This window comes from Neoarius graeffei, chromosome 3 (assembly GCF_027579695.1).
Source record: "Neoarius graeffei isolate fNeoGra1 chromosome 3, fNeoGra1.pri, whole genome shotgun sequence".
Classification (NCBI taxonomy): Eukaryota; Metazoa; Chordata; class Actinopteri; order Siluriformes; family Ariidae; genus Neoarius; species Neoarius graeffei.
In genome coordinates, this window is record NC_083571.1 from 18,322,186 (window position 1) to 18,339,751 (window position 17,566).

At 39.8% G+C, this 17,566-nt stretch overlaps 1 protein-coding gene across 3 annotated transcripts in view; it reads left to right on the forward strand.

Moving 5' to 3' along the window:
• pex7 (peroxisomal biogenesis factor 7) overlaps positions 1 to 15,631 on the forward strand; it is a 143,086-nt gene extending 127,455 nt beyond the window's left edge. For 2 of the 3 annotated variants that reach the window (XM_060916457.1, XM_060916456.1), the window contains one exon: positions 12,831 to 14,781. In XM_060916457.1, the coding sequence (XP_060772440.1) occupies positions 12,831 to 12,911 (81 nt within the window). In that variant the 3' untranslated portion in view covers positions 12,912 to 14,781. Of the gene's footprint in view, positions 1 to 12,830; positions 14,782 to 15,453 lie in introns of those variants that run through there. The other variant, XM_060916458.1, reaches the window with a different exon arrangement.
• Positions 15,632 to 17,566: the final 1,935 nt, after the last annotated feature.

Consider the following 17,566-nt stretch of genomic DNA (forward strand, 5'->3'; position numbering starts at 1 on the left):
ATTGTAAAAGTGAACAGAATGTTAGCTTTTACAACATACAGCTGCATTCTGTGCTACGCACTTCCTGGTTTCCGAGTTGTTTGCAACGAGCCTTTTTTTCCGCGAGTGTTGGCATTAATCACAAATCTTTTTTATTTTTCTACAAATAATTTCCAGGATCCTCTTTGGGTTTTTTTGGACTTTCACTTTTGCTTTCCTTTTCCGTTTTTTTTCCTTTCTTTTTTTTCGGAAGAACGCCAAGACCGGAAGCTTTCTTTTTTTCTCTTCCTGTGTAAAGACCACAAGCGGAGGCCATCTGCATCAGATCTGCTTTAATATCAACAGATCTTTGATTAAGGTATGTGAATCTTTTCATCATGGCACACCTTCAGCTTGTTTAGTGTGCTGAGTGCAGGATGTTGAGTCATTCTTCCTCCGTCGCGAGTCACAGCTTTATTTGTGAAAAGTACAGATTAGTTAACTCTCTGACAGAGAAGATTGCAGTTTTAGAAGTGCGTATCCAGGCTTTAGAGAAGGCCAGTGAGAATGAGAACAGTGTAGTTTCTGTAGGGGAAAGTGTGGATGCCCTAGGTGGAGTTAATAATCCCCCAACTCCGGCATTAGAGCCCTTACAGTGGGGCGAATGGGTGATGACTCGGCAGCATAAGCATAGAACCAAAGCTACCACTGAGGCTCACCCACGGGAGCACCACTCTTCTCCGTTTCACATGTTGAACAGGTTTGCTCTCCTTAGTGATGCACCCACTGAGAAACCTGAAAGAGCTCTGGTTATAGGGGACTCTATCATATGGCACGTGAAATTAGCTAGGCCTTTAGGGGCAGCAGCAGCTTTAGTCAGGTGTATACCCCGGCGCTGGACATAGCAGGTAATCTTAAGGTCCTAGGCAAGCACAGGTTCTCAAAGATAGTTATCCATGCAGGAACTAATGATATACGCCTTCGTCAGTCTGAGGTTACTAAGAGTAACTTTGTAGAGGTGATTAAATTAGCGAAGGCGATGTCCGATGCTGTAGTATGCTCTGGCCCCATCCCAGTGCTATGTGGCGATATAGCTTACAGCAGGTTATGGTTGCTGAACTGCTGGTTGTCCAGGTGGTGCTCCTGAAAACAGTGTGGGCTTTATAGATAATTGGGCTAATTTTGAGGGCACTGCTGGCCTGTTAGGGCGGGACAGTATCCATCCCACTCGGGAAGGTGCTGCTCTCATTTCTTGCAGCATAGGTCATAGTCTCAGAACAGGTCTAGTTAACTGTGTCTGTTCCCCGAGCTAAACAAAAAAGTAGAAATACTCAGAGTTTGTTTCAGTAACCTAATCAATACAAAATTAGGTCATACTAACTGTACAGCTGCTGCCGGCACCTTTGATCTACAGGTGGGGCTATTAAATATTGGGTCATTCCATGCCAAATCAAAAAATATCTGACAAATTTATGCTCGACCATCTCAGATTTCAATTAAATTTGGAGGGCTCAGAGATACTATTAAAAGAAGTTAATCCCCAAAATTTGAGCTTCCTATCTCCAACGGTTTCAGAGATACAGGCATTTGAATTTTTCGATTTTTTTGCATTTTGCTCAAAACATACATATTTCAAAGTGTAATATAATCTTTATTATGCAAGATAGAAACCTAAAATTTTGCACAGAGAGACTCAATGTCTTGTACTACAAGCTTCAACTTAGAATTTCAATGGTCATTGTATATTAGATGGTGATTTTAACAAGGAAATTAAAAAGACAAATTTGCATTTTTTGCATTTTTAATTCATTCTGGAAGCTTGCCTGTGGCAGTAATGCTTAAACTAAGAATGTTATTCAAATCTACACAGAAATATCTACCAATTTCAGTTTTAACAAGTCTCCACTATTCCTAGTTTGTCTGTAATAGGGTTTTGAAATTCGCCGATTTCTAAAACATGCCATTTTCAGTAGCATGGATTCCAATGTGGGATAGCAGTTAGGAACTTGTAAATTTTTTTCAGTAATCTCCTAGACCCATATTTTATATTTCCAAGTTTTTGTTCTGTGTCTCTCAAGTATTTCTGAGCTACAGGTGTTTAAAAAATCCATTTTTTCCAAATTTGAATTTTTGATATTATTTCCATTTTATTGATGATTAAGGACTGATAAATACAACTAAATGATTTGTATAGATAAGGAAACATTTTACTTGTGTTCATGTCAAAGAAATATGGTTTTAAAAATATTGTCATTTTGAAATAAGCTAAATAATATATGAACATTTCACATTTTTCAGTAAATATATATATATATAAACTAAAGAAGTCAGTCATTTTTCATATAAATCACTTAACTTACAATTTCTGTTGTATGTTAGTTTATGGCAGTCAGAATCTTTCTTTAGTCCAATTCCTATAGAACAGGGAGGAAGTTCAGCCATTTCTAGATGTCTAAGAACAAACTTATTTATACTGATCTCAAATTGAAAGCAACTACAATTAAATTCCCTTGTCAACTATTCAAAATATCCAATCCTTGCAAAGAAACACATTCAGTTAATAACATTGGTAAATTTTCTCAGTGCTCTGTATTACAATGTATTTAATATAATCCAAGCAATATAATGTTATCTGAACAAGTATGCAGTTTACAGACTCTAAAACTATAAGATATGAGCCACCTGTTCTGGTATCAAAGGTCACCTATTGTGCTGTGTTGATATTGATAAGGCTGGCTGTTGACTGGTACACAATAGCTGGTCATTGATTGCTAATGTTACACTGTCTTAGATTAAAATCAATTTACAAATAATTAATACTGAGCATTAATTGAAATTTTATTTAAAATTGAGGAAGAAACATGTCTCCTAACCTACTTGAGCCTTATTGAAGCATTTATTAACCCTCAAATATCAGTTATATGAAAATATATCAAAAATTCGAATTTGGTGAAAATGGATTTTTTAAACCCCTGTAGTTTAAAAATACTTGAGAGACACAGAAGAAAAATTTGGAAATATAAAATATGGGTCTTGGGGATTACTCAAAAAAATTTACAAGTTCCTAACTGCTATCCCACATTGGATTTCTTGCTACTGAAAATGGCATGTTTTAGAAATCAGCGAATTTCAAAACCCTATTACAGACAAACTAGGAATAGTGGAGACTTGGTAAAACTGAAATTGGTAGATATTTCTGTGTAGATTTGAATAACATTCTTAGTTTAAGCATTACTGCCACAGGCAAGCTTCCAGAATGAGTTAAAAATGCAAAAAATGCAAATTTGTCTTTTTAATTTCCTTGTTAAAATCACCATCTAATATACAATGACCATTGAAATTCTAAGTTGAAGCTTGTAGTACAAGACATTGAGTCTCTCTGTGCAAAATTTTAGGTTTCTATCTTGCATAATAAAGATTATATTGCACTTTGAAATATGTATGTTTTGAGCAAAAAACAAAAAAATCGAAAAATTCAAATGCCTGTATCTCTGAAACTATTGGTGATAGGAAGCTCAAGTTTTGGGGATTAACTTCTTTTAATAGTATCTCTGAGCCCTCCAAATTTCATTGAAATCTGAGATGGTCGAGCATAACCTCTTGTTGATTTGGCATGGAATGACCCTATTAGATCTCTTACATCTAAAGCGCTAATGGTTAATTAACTTATTACTAATCAGGAGTTTAATGTACTTTGTTTAACTGAAACGTAGATTAAACCAAATGAATATATAGCATTAAATGAAGCTAGTTCTTCTGGATACAGTGATATACACCTGCCTCGTCTAACTGGCAGAGGAGTCGAAGTTATTTATAATTATTATCTAGGTGTAACACACAAACCTGGTTATAAATTTAATACTTTTGAAGTTATTCATACTCATATAATGTATGTAGCCTTGAAAAATAAGTTTACCCAGTTAATTCCATTACTTATTATTTACAGGCTCCCGGGGCCATATTCTGAGTTTCTTTCTGAATTTGCAGATTTTATCTCAGACCTGGTTATTTCCTTAGACAAAGCTTTAGTTGTTGGAGATTTTAATTTTCACTTCGATAACCTAGAAGACCCTTTGAAAACAGCGTTTCTGTCCATTTTAGATTCAGTAGAGGTTAATCAGAATGTCATAGGACCGACCCATAATGGTGATCACACTAACTAATCTAATACTAACATTTGGGTTAAACATAGAAAATATATTCCCACTTCCACAGTCTGAAGTTATCTCAGATCATTATCTCATCTCATTCAAAATATATCTGAGTAATAACATGCACCTCACCACGATACACGCTACCACATTACATAGTAACTCTGGATGGCCTTTCTGTTTCTTCACGTGCAGCAGTAAAAGACCTCCGGGTGACGTACATTCACGTCAACTACTGCACAGAGCTTTATAAATTATCTCCCAGAGTTATTAACTTTGATTGGGTCACTGTCAGCCCCCTTAGAACTTGATCAGGCAACTGAATGCTTAGAGTCAACATTCCACTATACTTTAGATAATGTAGCTCCTCTTAAAAGGAAAATTATCAGAGAGAAAAAATTAGCACCCTGGTATAATGATGACACTCGCATTTTAAAACAGACCACTCGAAAATTGGAACGTAAATGGCATCAAACAAAATTGGTAGCATTCAAATTAGCTTGGAAGGAGAGCTTACATATATATAGAAATGCATACATATACATATGTATAGAAAAGCTTCAACACATCTCTCCTCCCTAATAGAAGATAACAAAAATAATCCTAGAGTCCGATTTAATACTGTAGCAAAATTAACTAGGAATAAGTCCACTATAGACACATGCACACCTGCAGTATGTAGTAGCAACGACTTCATTAATTTTTTTAATGACAAAATTGAAAATATCCGACAAAAAATTCAAACTACTAATTTAAGGTTAGACAATGTAAGTGACCCTGTAGTTAACCATATAACTGTATCAGATGAGCAATTAGAATGTTTTACTCCCCTTAGAGAAATTTAATTACTTTCATTAATCTCCGCATCAAAAGCCTCAACTTACGTACTAGATCCCTTACCTACACGTCTATTCAAACAGATAATACCTGAAGTAATTGAACCGCTTCTAAAAATAATAAATTCTTCTCTTAAGATTGGCTATGTACCCAAATTCTTTAAACTAGCAGTTATCAAACCCCTGATTAAAAAACCTGACCTTGAGCCCTGCCAGCTGTTCAATTATCGGCCAATATCAAACCTCCCCTTTATCTCCAAGATCCTTGAGAAAGCTGTGGCACAGCAGTTATGCTCATATTTACAACCCCGATTCCAAAAAAGTTGGGACAAAATACAAATTGTAAATAAAAACGGAATGCAGTGATGTGGAAGTTTCAAAATTCCATATTTTATTCAGAATAGAACGTAGATGACATCAAATGTTTAAACTGAGAAAATGTATCATTTAAAGAGAAAAATTAGGTGATTTTAAATTTCATGACAACACCACATCTCAAAAAAGTTGGGACAAGGCCATGTTTACCACTGTGAGACATCCCCTTTTCTCTTTACAACAGTCTGTAAACGTTTGGGGACTGAGGAGACAAGTTGCTCAAATTTAGGGATAGGAATGTTAACCCATTCTTGTCTAATGTAGGATTCTAGTTGCTCAACTGTCTTAGGTCTTTTTTGTCGTATCTTCCGTTTTATGATGCGCCAAATGTTTTCTATGGGTGAAAGATCTGGACTGCAGGCTGGCCAGTTCAGTACCCAGACCCTTCTATGCAGCCATGATGCTGTAATTGATGCAGTATGTGGTTTGGCATTGTCATGTTGGAAAATACAAGGTCTTCCCTGAAAGAGACATCGTCTGGATGGGAGCATATGTTGCTCTAGAACCTGGATATACCTTTCGGCATTGATGGTGTCTTTCCAGATGTGTAAGCTGCCCATGCCACATGCACTAATGCAACCCCATACCATCAGAGATGCAGGCTTCTGAACTGAGCGCTGATAACAACTTGGGTCGTCCTTCTCCTCTTTAGTCTGAATGACACGGCGTCCCTGATTTCCATAAAGAACTTCAAATTTTGACTTGTCTGACCACAGAACAGTTTTCCACTTTGCCACAGTCCATTTTAAATGAGCCTTGGCCCAGAGAAGACGTCTGCACTTCTGGATCGTGTTTAGATACGGCTTCTTCTTTGAACTATAGAGTTTTAGCTGGCAACGGCGGATGGCACGGTGAATTGTGTTCACAGATAATGTTCTCTGGAAATATTCCTGAGCCCATTTTGTGATTTCCAATACAGAAGCATGCCTGTATGTGATGTAGTGCCGTCTAAGGGCCCGAAGATCACGGGCACCCAGTATGGTTTTCCGGCCTTGACCCTTACGCACAGAGATTCTTCCAGATTCTCTGAACCTTTTGATGATATTATGCACTGTAGATGATGATATGTTCAAACTCTTTGCAATTTTACACTGTCGAAACTCCTTTCTGATATTGCTCCACTATTTGTCGGCGCAGAATTAGGGGGATTGGTGATCCTCTTCCCATCTTTACTTCTGAGAGCCGCTGCCACTCCAAGATGCTCTTTTTATACCCAGTTATGTTAATGACCTATTGCCAATTGAACTAATGAGTTGCAATTTGGTCCTCCAGCTGTTCCTTTTTTGTACCTTTAACTTTTCCAGCCTCTTATTGCCCCTGTCCCAACTTTTTTGAGATGTGTTGCTGTCATGAAATTTCAAATGAGCCAATATTTGGCATGAAATTTCAAAATGTCTCACTTTCGACATTTGATATGTTGTCTATGTTCTATTGTGAATACAATATCAGTTTTTGAGATTTGTAAATTAGTGCATTCCGTTTTTATTTACAATTTGTACTTTGTCCCAACTTTTTGGAAATCGGGGTTGTACATAGGAATAACATCCATGAAATGTATCAGTCAGGATTTAGATCCCATCATAGCACAGAGACAGCTCTGGTTAAAGTAGTTAACAACCTACTGTTGGCTTCTGATCAGGGTTGTGTCTCGCTGCTTGTGTTGCTTGACCTTAGTGCAGCATTTGATACCATTGGTCATTCCATTCTTCTGGATAGACTAGAAAATGTTGTGGGAGTTAAGGGAACGGCCCTGTCCTGGCTCAGGTCTTATTTAACTGATCGCTATTAATATGTTGATGTAAATGGTGATTTTTCTAGACATACTGAGTTTGGTGTTCCACAAGGTTCTGTCTTGGGTCCACTGTTTTTTTTTTCTTTATATATGTTACCTTTGGATGATATTATTCGTAAACATTGTATTAGTTTCCACTGTTATGCTGATGACACACAGTTGTATGTGTCTGCAAAACCAGATGAGAGACACCAGCTTAATAGAATTGAGGAATGTGTAAAGGACATTAGACACTGGATGCTCAGTAACTTCCTTCTGCTTAACTCTGACAAGACTGAAGTACTTGTACTAGGACCACATGCAGCTAGAAGTAAGTTTTCTGATTCCACAGTAACTCTGGATGGCCTTTCTGTTTCTTCACGTGCAGCAGTAAAAGACCTCGGGGTGATTATTGACCCTAGTCTTTCATTCGAAACTCACATCGATAACATTACCCGGATAGCTTTCTTTCATCTCAGAAATATTGCTAAGATGAGAAATTTAATGTCACTACACGACGCAGAAAAACTAGTTCATGCTTTTGTTACCTCCAGGTTGGATTACTGTAATGCCTTATTGTCTGGATGTTCCAATAAGTGCATAAACAAGCTCCAGTTAGTTCAAAATGCAGCAGCAAGAGTCCTTACTAGAACTAGAAAATATGACCACATCACCCCTGTCTTATCCACACTGCATTGGCTCCCAATCAAATTTCGTATTGATTATAAAATACCCCTATTGACCTTTAAAGCACTGAATGGTCTCGCACCACAGTACCTGAGCGAACTTCTGGTCCTTTATGACCCACCACGCCCACTTAGATCAAAAGGTGCAGGCTATCTGCTGGTACCTCGTATAGTGAAGGCTACATCAGGGGGCAGAGCCTTTTCTTACAAAGCCCCACAGTTATGGAACAGCCTTCCAAGTAGTGTTCAGGAATCAGACACAGTCTGAGCATTTAAGTCTAGGCTGAAAACATATCTGTTTAGTCAAGCCTTTTGTTAATGGTGTTTATGAGGTAAAGGAGTAGATCTGGAGGGTCCTCAGACATAGAGTGTTTTGGTAAACTGGGATGTATGGATGCTGTCAGTCCCCCACTTGCTTGCTCACTTGAGTTTGTTGACGGTGTAGTGGCTGGCTGCTTTATGTCCCAGGGCTTCCTCATGCCTGTAATACCTTCTGGTTCTCCCCGTTTAGTTATGCTGTCATAGTTAGTTTTGCCGGAGTCCCTGCTTGTACTCACTGCAAAATGAATGCTGTTCTTACTTATTCAGGTGACATTGGGCATACCTAATGTTTCTATGTTTTCTCTCTCTTCCCCCCATCTGTCCCTCTGACTTGCATGCCAATCCTGAGATCGAGATACTGACCTCTTCTGCTCCTCGGACCTGCCTGATCCATCCTGATGCTCTATGACTGGTTGGAGTCTCATCACATAGCTCCTGTGGAGGACGGCCCCATATGGACAGTTGAAAGTCACACTTGGAAGACGCTCTGGACACTTATAGTAATGCTTTTATGGCTGACGACTACAGTTGACTTGCTAACTTTAGGACTGCAGTTGTCACGGACAGTTTTGCACTCAAGTTTCCATCAATGAAGAGTTATAACATCAGCGAAACTGACTTCATGTTAAAATTGTTAATGTTACAGTCATGTTGACTGTTGTTGCCCAAATGGGGATGGGTTCCCTTTTGCATCTGGTTCCTTTCGGGGTTTCTTCCTCGTGTCGTCTGGGGGAGTTTTTCCTTGCCACCATCACCACAGGCTTGCTCGTTGGGGATAAAATTGGCTCATGTTTTAAGTCATTCAAATTCTGTGAAGCTGCTTTGCAACAATGTTTATTGTTAAAAGTGCTATACAAATAAACTTGACTTGACTTAATCCATGTTCCTTTTTACTGAGTGAACATCTTCCTAATACATCAGAAATCAAATATTAGGAGGCTCATGCAGTCTTAACTGGTGTATAAGGACCCCAATGACAGAACTTGTGCATTTTTGCCTTCAAAAGATCTTCACACTGCATCAGTTTTTGGATGACCTCATCTTTTTCCAGTGCTTTGTTGCTTTTTCATTGCTAAGAGAATTAAATGAGCGAATAAATTCCATATACAAATTCACCTTCAAGGGGTGGCACGGTGGTGTAGTGGTTAGCACTGTTGCCTCACAGCAAGAAGGTCCGGGTTCGAGCCCCGTGGCCAGCGAGGGCCTTTCTGTGCGGAGTTTGCATGTTCTCCCCGTGTCCGCGTGGGTTTCCTCCGGGTGCTCCGGTTTCCCCCACAGTCCAAAGACATGCAGGTTAGGTTAACTGGTGACTCTAAATTGACTGTAGGTGTGAATGTGAGTGTGAATGGTTGTCTGTGTCTATGTGTCAGCCCTGTGATGACCTGGTGACTTGTCCAGGGTGTACCCTGCCTCTCGCCCGTAGTCAGCTGGGATAGGCTCCAGCTTGCCTGCGACCCTGTAGAAGGATAAAGCGGCTAGAGATGATGAGATGAGATACAAATTCACCTTCAAGGGGCGGCACGGTGGTGTAGTCGTTAGCACTGTTGCCTCACAGCAAGAAGGTCCGGGTTCGAGCCCCGTGGCCAGCGAGGGCCTTTCTGTGCGGAGTTTGCATGTTCTCCCCGTGTCCGCGTGGGTTTCCTCCGGGTGCTCCGTTTTCCCCCACAGTCCAAAGACATGCAGGTTAGGTTAACTGGTGACTCTAAATTGACCGTAGGTATGAATGTGAGTGTGAATGATTGTCTGTGTCTATGTGTCAGCCCTGTGATGACCTGGCGACTTGTCCAGGGTGTACCCCGCCTTTCGCCCGTAGTCAGCTGGGATAGGCTCCAGCTTGCCTGCGACCCTGTAGGACAGGATAAAGCGGCTAGAGATAATGAGATGAGAAATTCAACTTCATTTTTTAATTCTTCACACTTCGGTTGTTGAAGCTGCTTTAAAAGGACAAATGTTGTCTGTTCTAGATGTGGTCCAGGGAGTCCAACCTGGAGAATATTGAACCAAAACATGCCTTTCAGAGACGAGACAAATGCCTTTCAGTCCTTTATTCAGACTCGGAGCTCAGTGCCCTTTAAAGCAATGAAATAAAGAAAACTGGGATTGAATTTTTATCATCCTCAGCGATGGTGCTTAGTCCATTAGAGTGATACCGTCAGTGCTGGTGCAGCATTGCTGGACTTGGCAAAGGCAGTCTGCTTTGCTCTGTGAAAGCCTCATCAAGAGCAAACTTGTCCTTCATGGTTAACACTGGACTTTAGTTTTCACTTTTTTATTGAGCCTTATTCTATGCATAGCCAGGAGTCACTGAAAGGGACAGCATGACATGATTATCCCTTTGAACTGTAACATATTCTGTCCTTTATCTTTAACCTGGAATATTAACTTATATCTCATGTGACCACCATGTTTGCCCATGGGGTAGCATATTTTTGAAAAATAACATGGCTTGAGACCATTTTCACAATAAAATGTGTAATGTGAATTTTGTCATTCATCTTCAGTAACCACTTTATCCTGGTCAAGTTTGGAGTGGATCTGAAATTGAGCTCAAAAACACTGTGCACAAAGTAGGAATACTGTACATTCTGGATGAGATGCCAGGACAGTTTAGAATAGCCAGTCTACTTACCTGTCTGTTCATTTAGGAGGTGTGAAGAACCTGAAGGAAACACAAACAGATACAGGGAGAGAATGCACATAAATTCTACACAGACAACCCGGGTTCAGTATCCTTTTTCAAAAAGAAGAATCATGAATCAAACCATTTTGTATAAATTACCATTATGTTACAGGCATTTAGTAGACACTGTTATCCCGAGTGATGTACAACGTACCCAGATGGCAACATACAACATACTGCTTGGAGAGCAGTTAGGGGTTCGGCGCCTTGTTCTAGGACACTTCAGTCTACTAGTCCAGGGAATCAGACCGGCGATCTTTTGATCCTAAAGTTGTTTCTCTAACCATTAGGCCCTGGCTTCCCCACCAAGTCTATTGAAGGGTCATTGTCCTTTTCCCAACAAGTGAGCCATTTTAAACTGCACTCATTTCCTGTGGAAGCTGGTACTTTTTCTCCCAAATACTGGTCATGCACCTATGGTTCCAAGAAGACCTTGTGGTATTTAATGTAAGGCAAGACACATTTTTGTGACTGATACAGTACTGACTTTTCAGAAGACTGAATTTTCTGTTTTAAAAAAGGCAATATACAACCAATATACAATATCATCACAACAATATGTAGATTTTCCCCAAAATGTTGCCACAAAGTTGGAAGCACACAGTTGTATAGAATGTTTTTTTATGCTGTAGCATTACAATTTCCCTTCACTGGAACCAAACCTGTTCCAGCATTCCAGTTTTGTCAAAGTTTTTGCTAACAAGTTTGTAATTAGGCCAAATTAATGAATTTTCCAGGCCTCTCACTAGGTATTTTATCTCCTCATTTCTCATCCGATTTCAGTTCTGATTGATATTTTGGGTAGATCTTCCCATGTGAAACAAAACTTGGTCGTTTGTTTGTTGATTTTCTTGTTGTAAACAGTTTGTTTACAACTTGGTTTACTTTCAGTTAAATTGTATCTCCTCCTTCAATTCTCAATGGATGTCAGTTCTGATTGACTAGTTCTTTCAAACAAAACATTCTGTACAAAACTTGGTCATTGTATTGTCAAATTTTTGCGATTCGAACTGCTAATTAGGTCACCTTCATGAACTTTGAGACTTCTCATTAGAATTGCATCTCCTCTCGCAGTTCTCACCAGATTTCAGTTCTGATCGATGTTTTGGGTAGATCTTCCCTCGGGGAACAAAATTTGGTCATTTGTTTGTTCATTTTCTTGTTGAAAACAATTTGTTTACAACTTTGTTTATTCTCAGTTAAATCGTGTCTCCTCCCTCAGTTCTTAATGGATTTCAGTTCTGATTGTTTTATTTGAAAGAACTAGACCTTCTGTACAAAACTTGGTCATTGTATTGTCAGTTTTTTGCTAACAAATTAGTAATTAGGTCAACTTAACAAATTTTCCTCTGACTAGAATTGTATCTCCTCTCTCATTTATTATGCGAATTCAGTTCTGATCAATGTTTTGGGTAGATCTTCCCTTGGGGAACAAAATTTAGTCCTTTGTTGATTTTCCTGTTGTAAACAATTTGTCGTGGAGGTTGGTTGCAAAAGCATTGTCACATTTCATTTCTGTTTGATGTTTTGGTAGTCATGGTTGTTTTCTTGGCAGGCTAGATGAGCTACTACATCCTTGACCTTCTGGTTATAAGAGCAAATGAAAACTAAATCTGGAAAGGGATGTTCAACAAGGACATATGGAAGTGATGATCAGGTTTCCACAAACTTTGACCATATAGTGTATTGAGTCTCCAGACAGCCAATCAGAATGAAGCACTTCATCCCTGTTGAACTTGATAACCAGTTACTTTTACTGATTTGACTTAGTTAGAGAGATGCATATGTTACCATGCTAACAATCAATGACTTTATGCTATACTTAAATCAGATGAAGTTCAACACCACGTGTGTGTTCAACAACCAGAGATTAATTTTCAGTGAAGACTGATGCTTTATCACGTTGTCGGATTTCAGGAGCACATATGAAATGGGCATTGATTGGAACTAAGGACTTTAAATCCAGTCTAGTGTGATTTCTGTTCCTACATGCTTTTTATTTGAAATATACATTTTAAACTTGTGTTATTTTGTGTGTGGGGGTTCCTATAGATGGTGGACTGTTCCTGGGATGAAACTATAAAAATCTACACCCCTCCATGTCTGGCTGCTACGCAACCCAGTTCGGCGTAAAGACGAGAACATCCTGACTGCAACAGGGCTTTGAATCTAGAGGTTTGCCATTGCACTCTTTCGAAAGGAGAAAAACATCCCATGTGACAAATACAGTGTGAAACAGACTCATTAAAGCTGCTGATGAGAGTTTACAAAACAAGTTTTCTAATCAGAGTGAACCTGATGAGAAGTCAGTCTTGAAGTCAGTGTGTAAATCTGTTGATAGTGTAAAATCTCACAAAAAAAAAAAAGACACTTTACTGGTCCACATGTAGGTTCAGATTCCTTGATAAAGGTTGATGATAAGCATGGTGGTACCTTTTTGGTGATGCATATACAATATGGAAACTCCTAATGACTGCTCAATAATAGTGTATTATGGAAAGTGACTCATCTAAATAACAATTAACATTTCAAATTTTTTTTTAAAGATATTTTTTGGGCTTTTTTCACCTTTATTGGATAGGATAGTGTAGAGACAGGAAATGAGTGGGAGAGAGAGACAGGGAGGGATCGGGAAATGACCTCAGGTCGGAATGAAACCCGGGTCCCCGGATTTATGGTATGGCGCCTTATCCACCTGAGCCACAATGCCCCCAACGTTTCTAATTTTTAATTGGAATGAAAATTGACATTTTCTTCTGTGTATACGTCTAAATCCTGCAGACATATGAAGGTACTTCAAAAAGTTCTCGGCTTCACCCAGAAAACGTCCAAGGGAAAGATTGTTCTTGCGTTATTTTTCAACATGGTCTCCTTTAACTTTGGCCCGCCGATGGTCAAGCTTTGCTATCCCTTTGCAGAAAGTGGTCATATCTTGAGCCTCCAGATCCTCCTCAACAGCATGAATGACTTCATTATCATTCTGAAAATGATGACCATGTGAGTGGAATTTCAGTTTGGGAAACAGATAGAAGTCAGGCGGTGCCAGTTCAGGTGAGGAAGGTGCATGGGGCAACAGTTCAAAGCCACAATTGGCTGCTTCTGCATTGTCCTGGAGCAAGAGCACACCAGCTCTCCTTTCTTCTTTGATTGTTTCAGTTGTCAAAATTCTGAGTTTTTGTGGACAGTGATATAAGGCTTTATAGTATAAGTTTTGCCCCAAAATGGGAGTTACGCTCCTTGTTTCCAGGTGAGGCCAAGAATTTTTTTGAAGTACCTTTGTCCTTGAACTGAAATGTGTTTTTCTTTTGCATGTATCTCAATCAGAAGTAACATCATAGCAATTTCATGGAGCACGGTGGCCATTTTGACAGCCAGTGTCTGATTACAAACTGAACTGATTAGTCTTGTGTGTACAACAGCTTGATTAAAGTGTGACGTTGACTGTGTGAGGAAACCATACTTAGCTAGCAAGGTTTTAGACTCACTGTTTTTACGACAGTTTTTCATTTACTAGTTCACAAATCAGAGACATTAAGAGCTGCTAACAAGAGTAGTACTGCTTTTCACAGTGGGGAAACTGAGCCTACAAATAAAGACTCGGATCTTGTCTTTGATTGTGATCATGTATGTATGTATGTATGTATGTATGTTTAGAGCACATTTTCTGTTTAATTGATTTTGTGCTACAACACTGCAGGTGATGATCTTGTATTAGGAATATAAACTGGCTCTTTATCCAACATGATGCTTGCAAGATTCTGAATATATATAATTAAAAAAAATTTCCACATAATTTTAGTGAAATATAGTTCTAGTTTCTTAAATTATATGCTGTAGCAGTAAGCTTTGTTCCATCTTTTTTTATTGTCTCCAAGAATTCCACCACAGCGACATCTAACAGGTTTTCTGCTCTTTTTGTCTATTTTTAACAGATGAAAAATCGAGTATCTTTATATCCTGGATGTGTTTAAAGTTTAGAAAAAATAAAAGTACATTTACTGGTTCTCTCACTGCTGTCGAGATGTTGTTTATCTTCCCTCAATCTCTAAAGGGCTAAAATGAAAAGTGCCCTTTCTCTCCCAGCAGGAGTGTGTTGCACTGAATGCAAATCACCATGCATGATATAAAGATGCACTCCGTCCTCCATAAGGATTTGCACCTGCTTAAAACGTGAAGAACAGAGCGCAAATATATAGAGCTTAAATTAGTGTACATGATCACTTCTTCTTTTTCGTTAACATTCATTTTTGAAGAAGAAGCCTTTATGTGTCATATGTACATGCAAGCACAGCAAAATTCCTCCTCTGCATGCATAAGTGAGCAATGAGCGCGCACACACATACCCAGAGCAGTATGCAGCTATTCTACAGCACCCAGGGAGCAGTTGGGGGTTAGTTAGGGGTCACTTCAGCCATGATACAGAGGGAGGGGAAAATGCTGTTCATTCACTCAACCCCCCTCACATTTTTCCTGCCAATCCCGGGAATCAAACCAGTTACCCTTTGGGCCCAAAGGCTGTTCTTTAACCTTCAGGCCATGGCTTGCCAAATACCTGGTGTGGCAGTGGGGGCGTGGTCAAGCATCAGTCTGTGAATGGAGGGTGGAGTCAGGGAAGGTAAGTGGCAGAATCACTGCACCTGACGTAAATTAACCTGTGTTTGTGTGTCTCCCCCAGTGACCACGCCCTATAAAAGGAGAGAGAGAGCAGAGAAAGGGAGCTCTCCCCAACCTGGACACTTGTGTGCATGCGTGTGTGTGTGTGTGTGTGTGTGTGTGTGTGTGTGTGTGTGTGTGTGTGTGTGTGCGCGCGAGTAAAGTAAGCCGCTGAAAAGTGCAAATAAAAGTTTTTGTAACACCCAGTTCTGGCCTGCCGTGCTTCTGTGCTCCACCCACCTTCAACGATTCCTACACCTGGCTTATATTATGTGTGTGTGTGTGTGTGTTCAAAGTTCTTCATTATCTTAGTAAGCACACTCAATTTTTCACAATGTACCTGTATATTATGTAAGTGATAACACACTTGGGGGTGTGCCATTATAGGAAAATGATCACCAACAAGGTGGTGTGACTCAAAGCGGAGTTACAGTTACCAACCTCATAGTTGATTATTTTCCTAGGACAGCATGTGTTTTTATTATTCTTATACACCAATTTGTCAACAATTACAATTTTTTAAAATTATTAATTATTTACACTTTTTATCCATTTATAGTTACATTAATGTTGTGGAACATCTATGAAACTTACATTACTTATCACTTACACTTACGTTATAGCAGCTTTAAACAATCGTTCCCTTCCAATCATTCGGTCCTCTGTCCTGAGGTTTTCCCAAGGTGGAATTTTCCAGAGTGCTAACACTGGAGACTCCTTCCATAAATGTTCAATAAAGCTCATGATAAAGAGCACCCACCATACAAGTCCCAGTGAATGAGCTGTTATTATAGAAACCATAACAGTATTACAGTGAGTGCATTAATATAAACCTGTGATTTACCTTGTAGCCAGAAATAGAGATGTGACTACAGAAGGTGAGTCAATACTTTCTGACCAATCAGACTCGAGAAAAATAACAGCGCTGTTCATATGAGTAACAGATCACACCCCAGCAAAGTGTCCTGATCTCAGGAACACCACAAGATAGAGATTGTTGTATCTTGTGGCTCAGAAATAAAAATGTAAAAGACTGAGGATGTTGTGTAGGTTTTGCTTTATTGTAGCTTTTCATTTTATTTAGCTTCATTTCCTCATTAGTTTCTTATATAAACAGGTTAAAATTATACGACTGCTATGGTTCTGTCCTGGAGAGAATTATCTTGCTCTGCTCTCATCACATTTCAAACATTTCCAAGCACCACGTGCTAGAAATTATTCCTTTCTACATATGGAAATTCAGATAAGATTAATTGTGATCACAAAGCAGCTGCATAAATCATCATTATTGTCATGGTTACTGATTAATACATTTTGGACGAGATCTGTGATAGAAGTTTCAGGACATAACACACCCCTGCCAGCCAGTCCAAGTTTATCAGAGCGCTGGCATGAAATATTTGGAATTAAACCAAAAGATAGAATTATATGAAAGATGTGATATGGATAAAAAATTATTTTGATGATTTTGGATTTAACACTTTAAAAAAAGAGACACTATTCAATTACACTCTTCAAATTTTAGCCTACCCTACCTTGGGAAACCCTACCAGGGGCATAATGCCCCCGACAACATAGCTCCTAGGGTTTCCCAAGGCAGACAGGTCCTAGGTGACAGGCCAGACCAAGAGCAGTTCACCAAAAACCCCCTATGGAGAAAAAATCCAGGACCGTGACGTCGCCCGGTAGGACGCAGCCGGGGCCCCACCCTGGAGCCAGGCCCGGGGTTGGGGCTCGTATGCGAGCGCTTGGTGGCCGGGCCTTTGCCCATGGGGCCCGGCCGGGCTCAGCCCGAAGAGGTGACGTGGGCCCAACCTCCTGTGGGTTCACCACCCACAGAGGTAGCAGTAGGGGTTTGGTGCAATGTGGATTGGGTGGCAGTCGAAGGCAGGGGCCTCGACGACCTGATCCCCGGACACAGCGGCTGGCTGTTGGGACATGGAATGTCACTTCGCTGGGGGGGAAGGAGCCTGAGCTTGTGCGGGAGGTTGAGAGGTACCGGCTAGAGATAGTCGGGCTCACCTCCACGCATAGCTTGGGCTCTGGAACCCAGCTCCTCGAGAGGGGCTGGACTTTCCACTTCTCTGGAGTCGCCCGTGGTGAGCGGCGGCGGGCTGGTGTGGGCTTGCTTATAG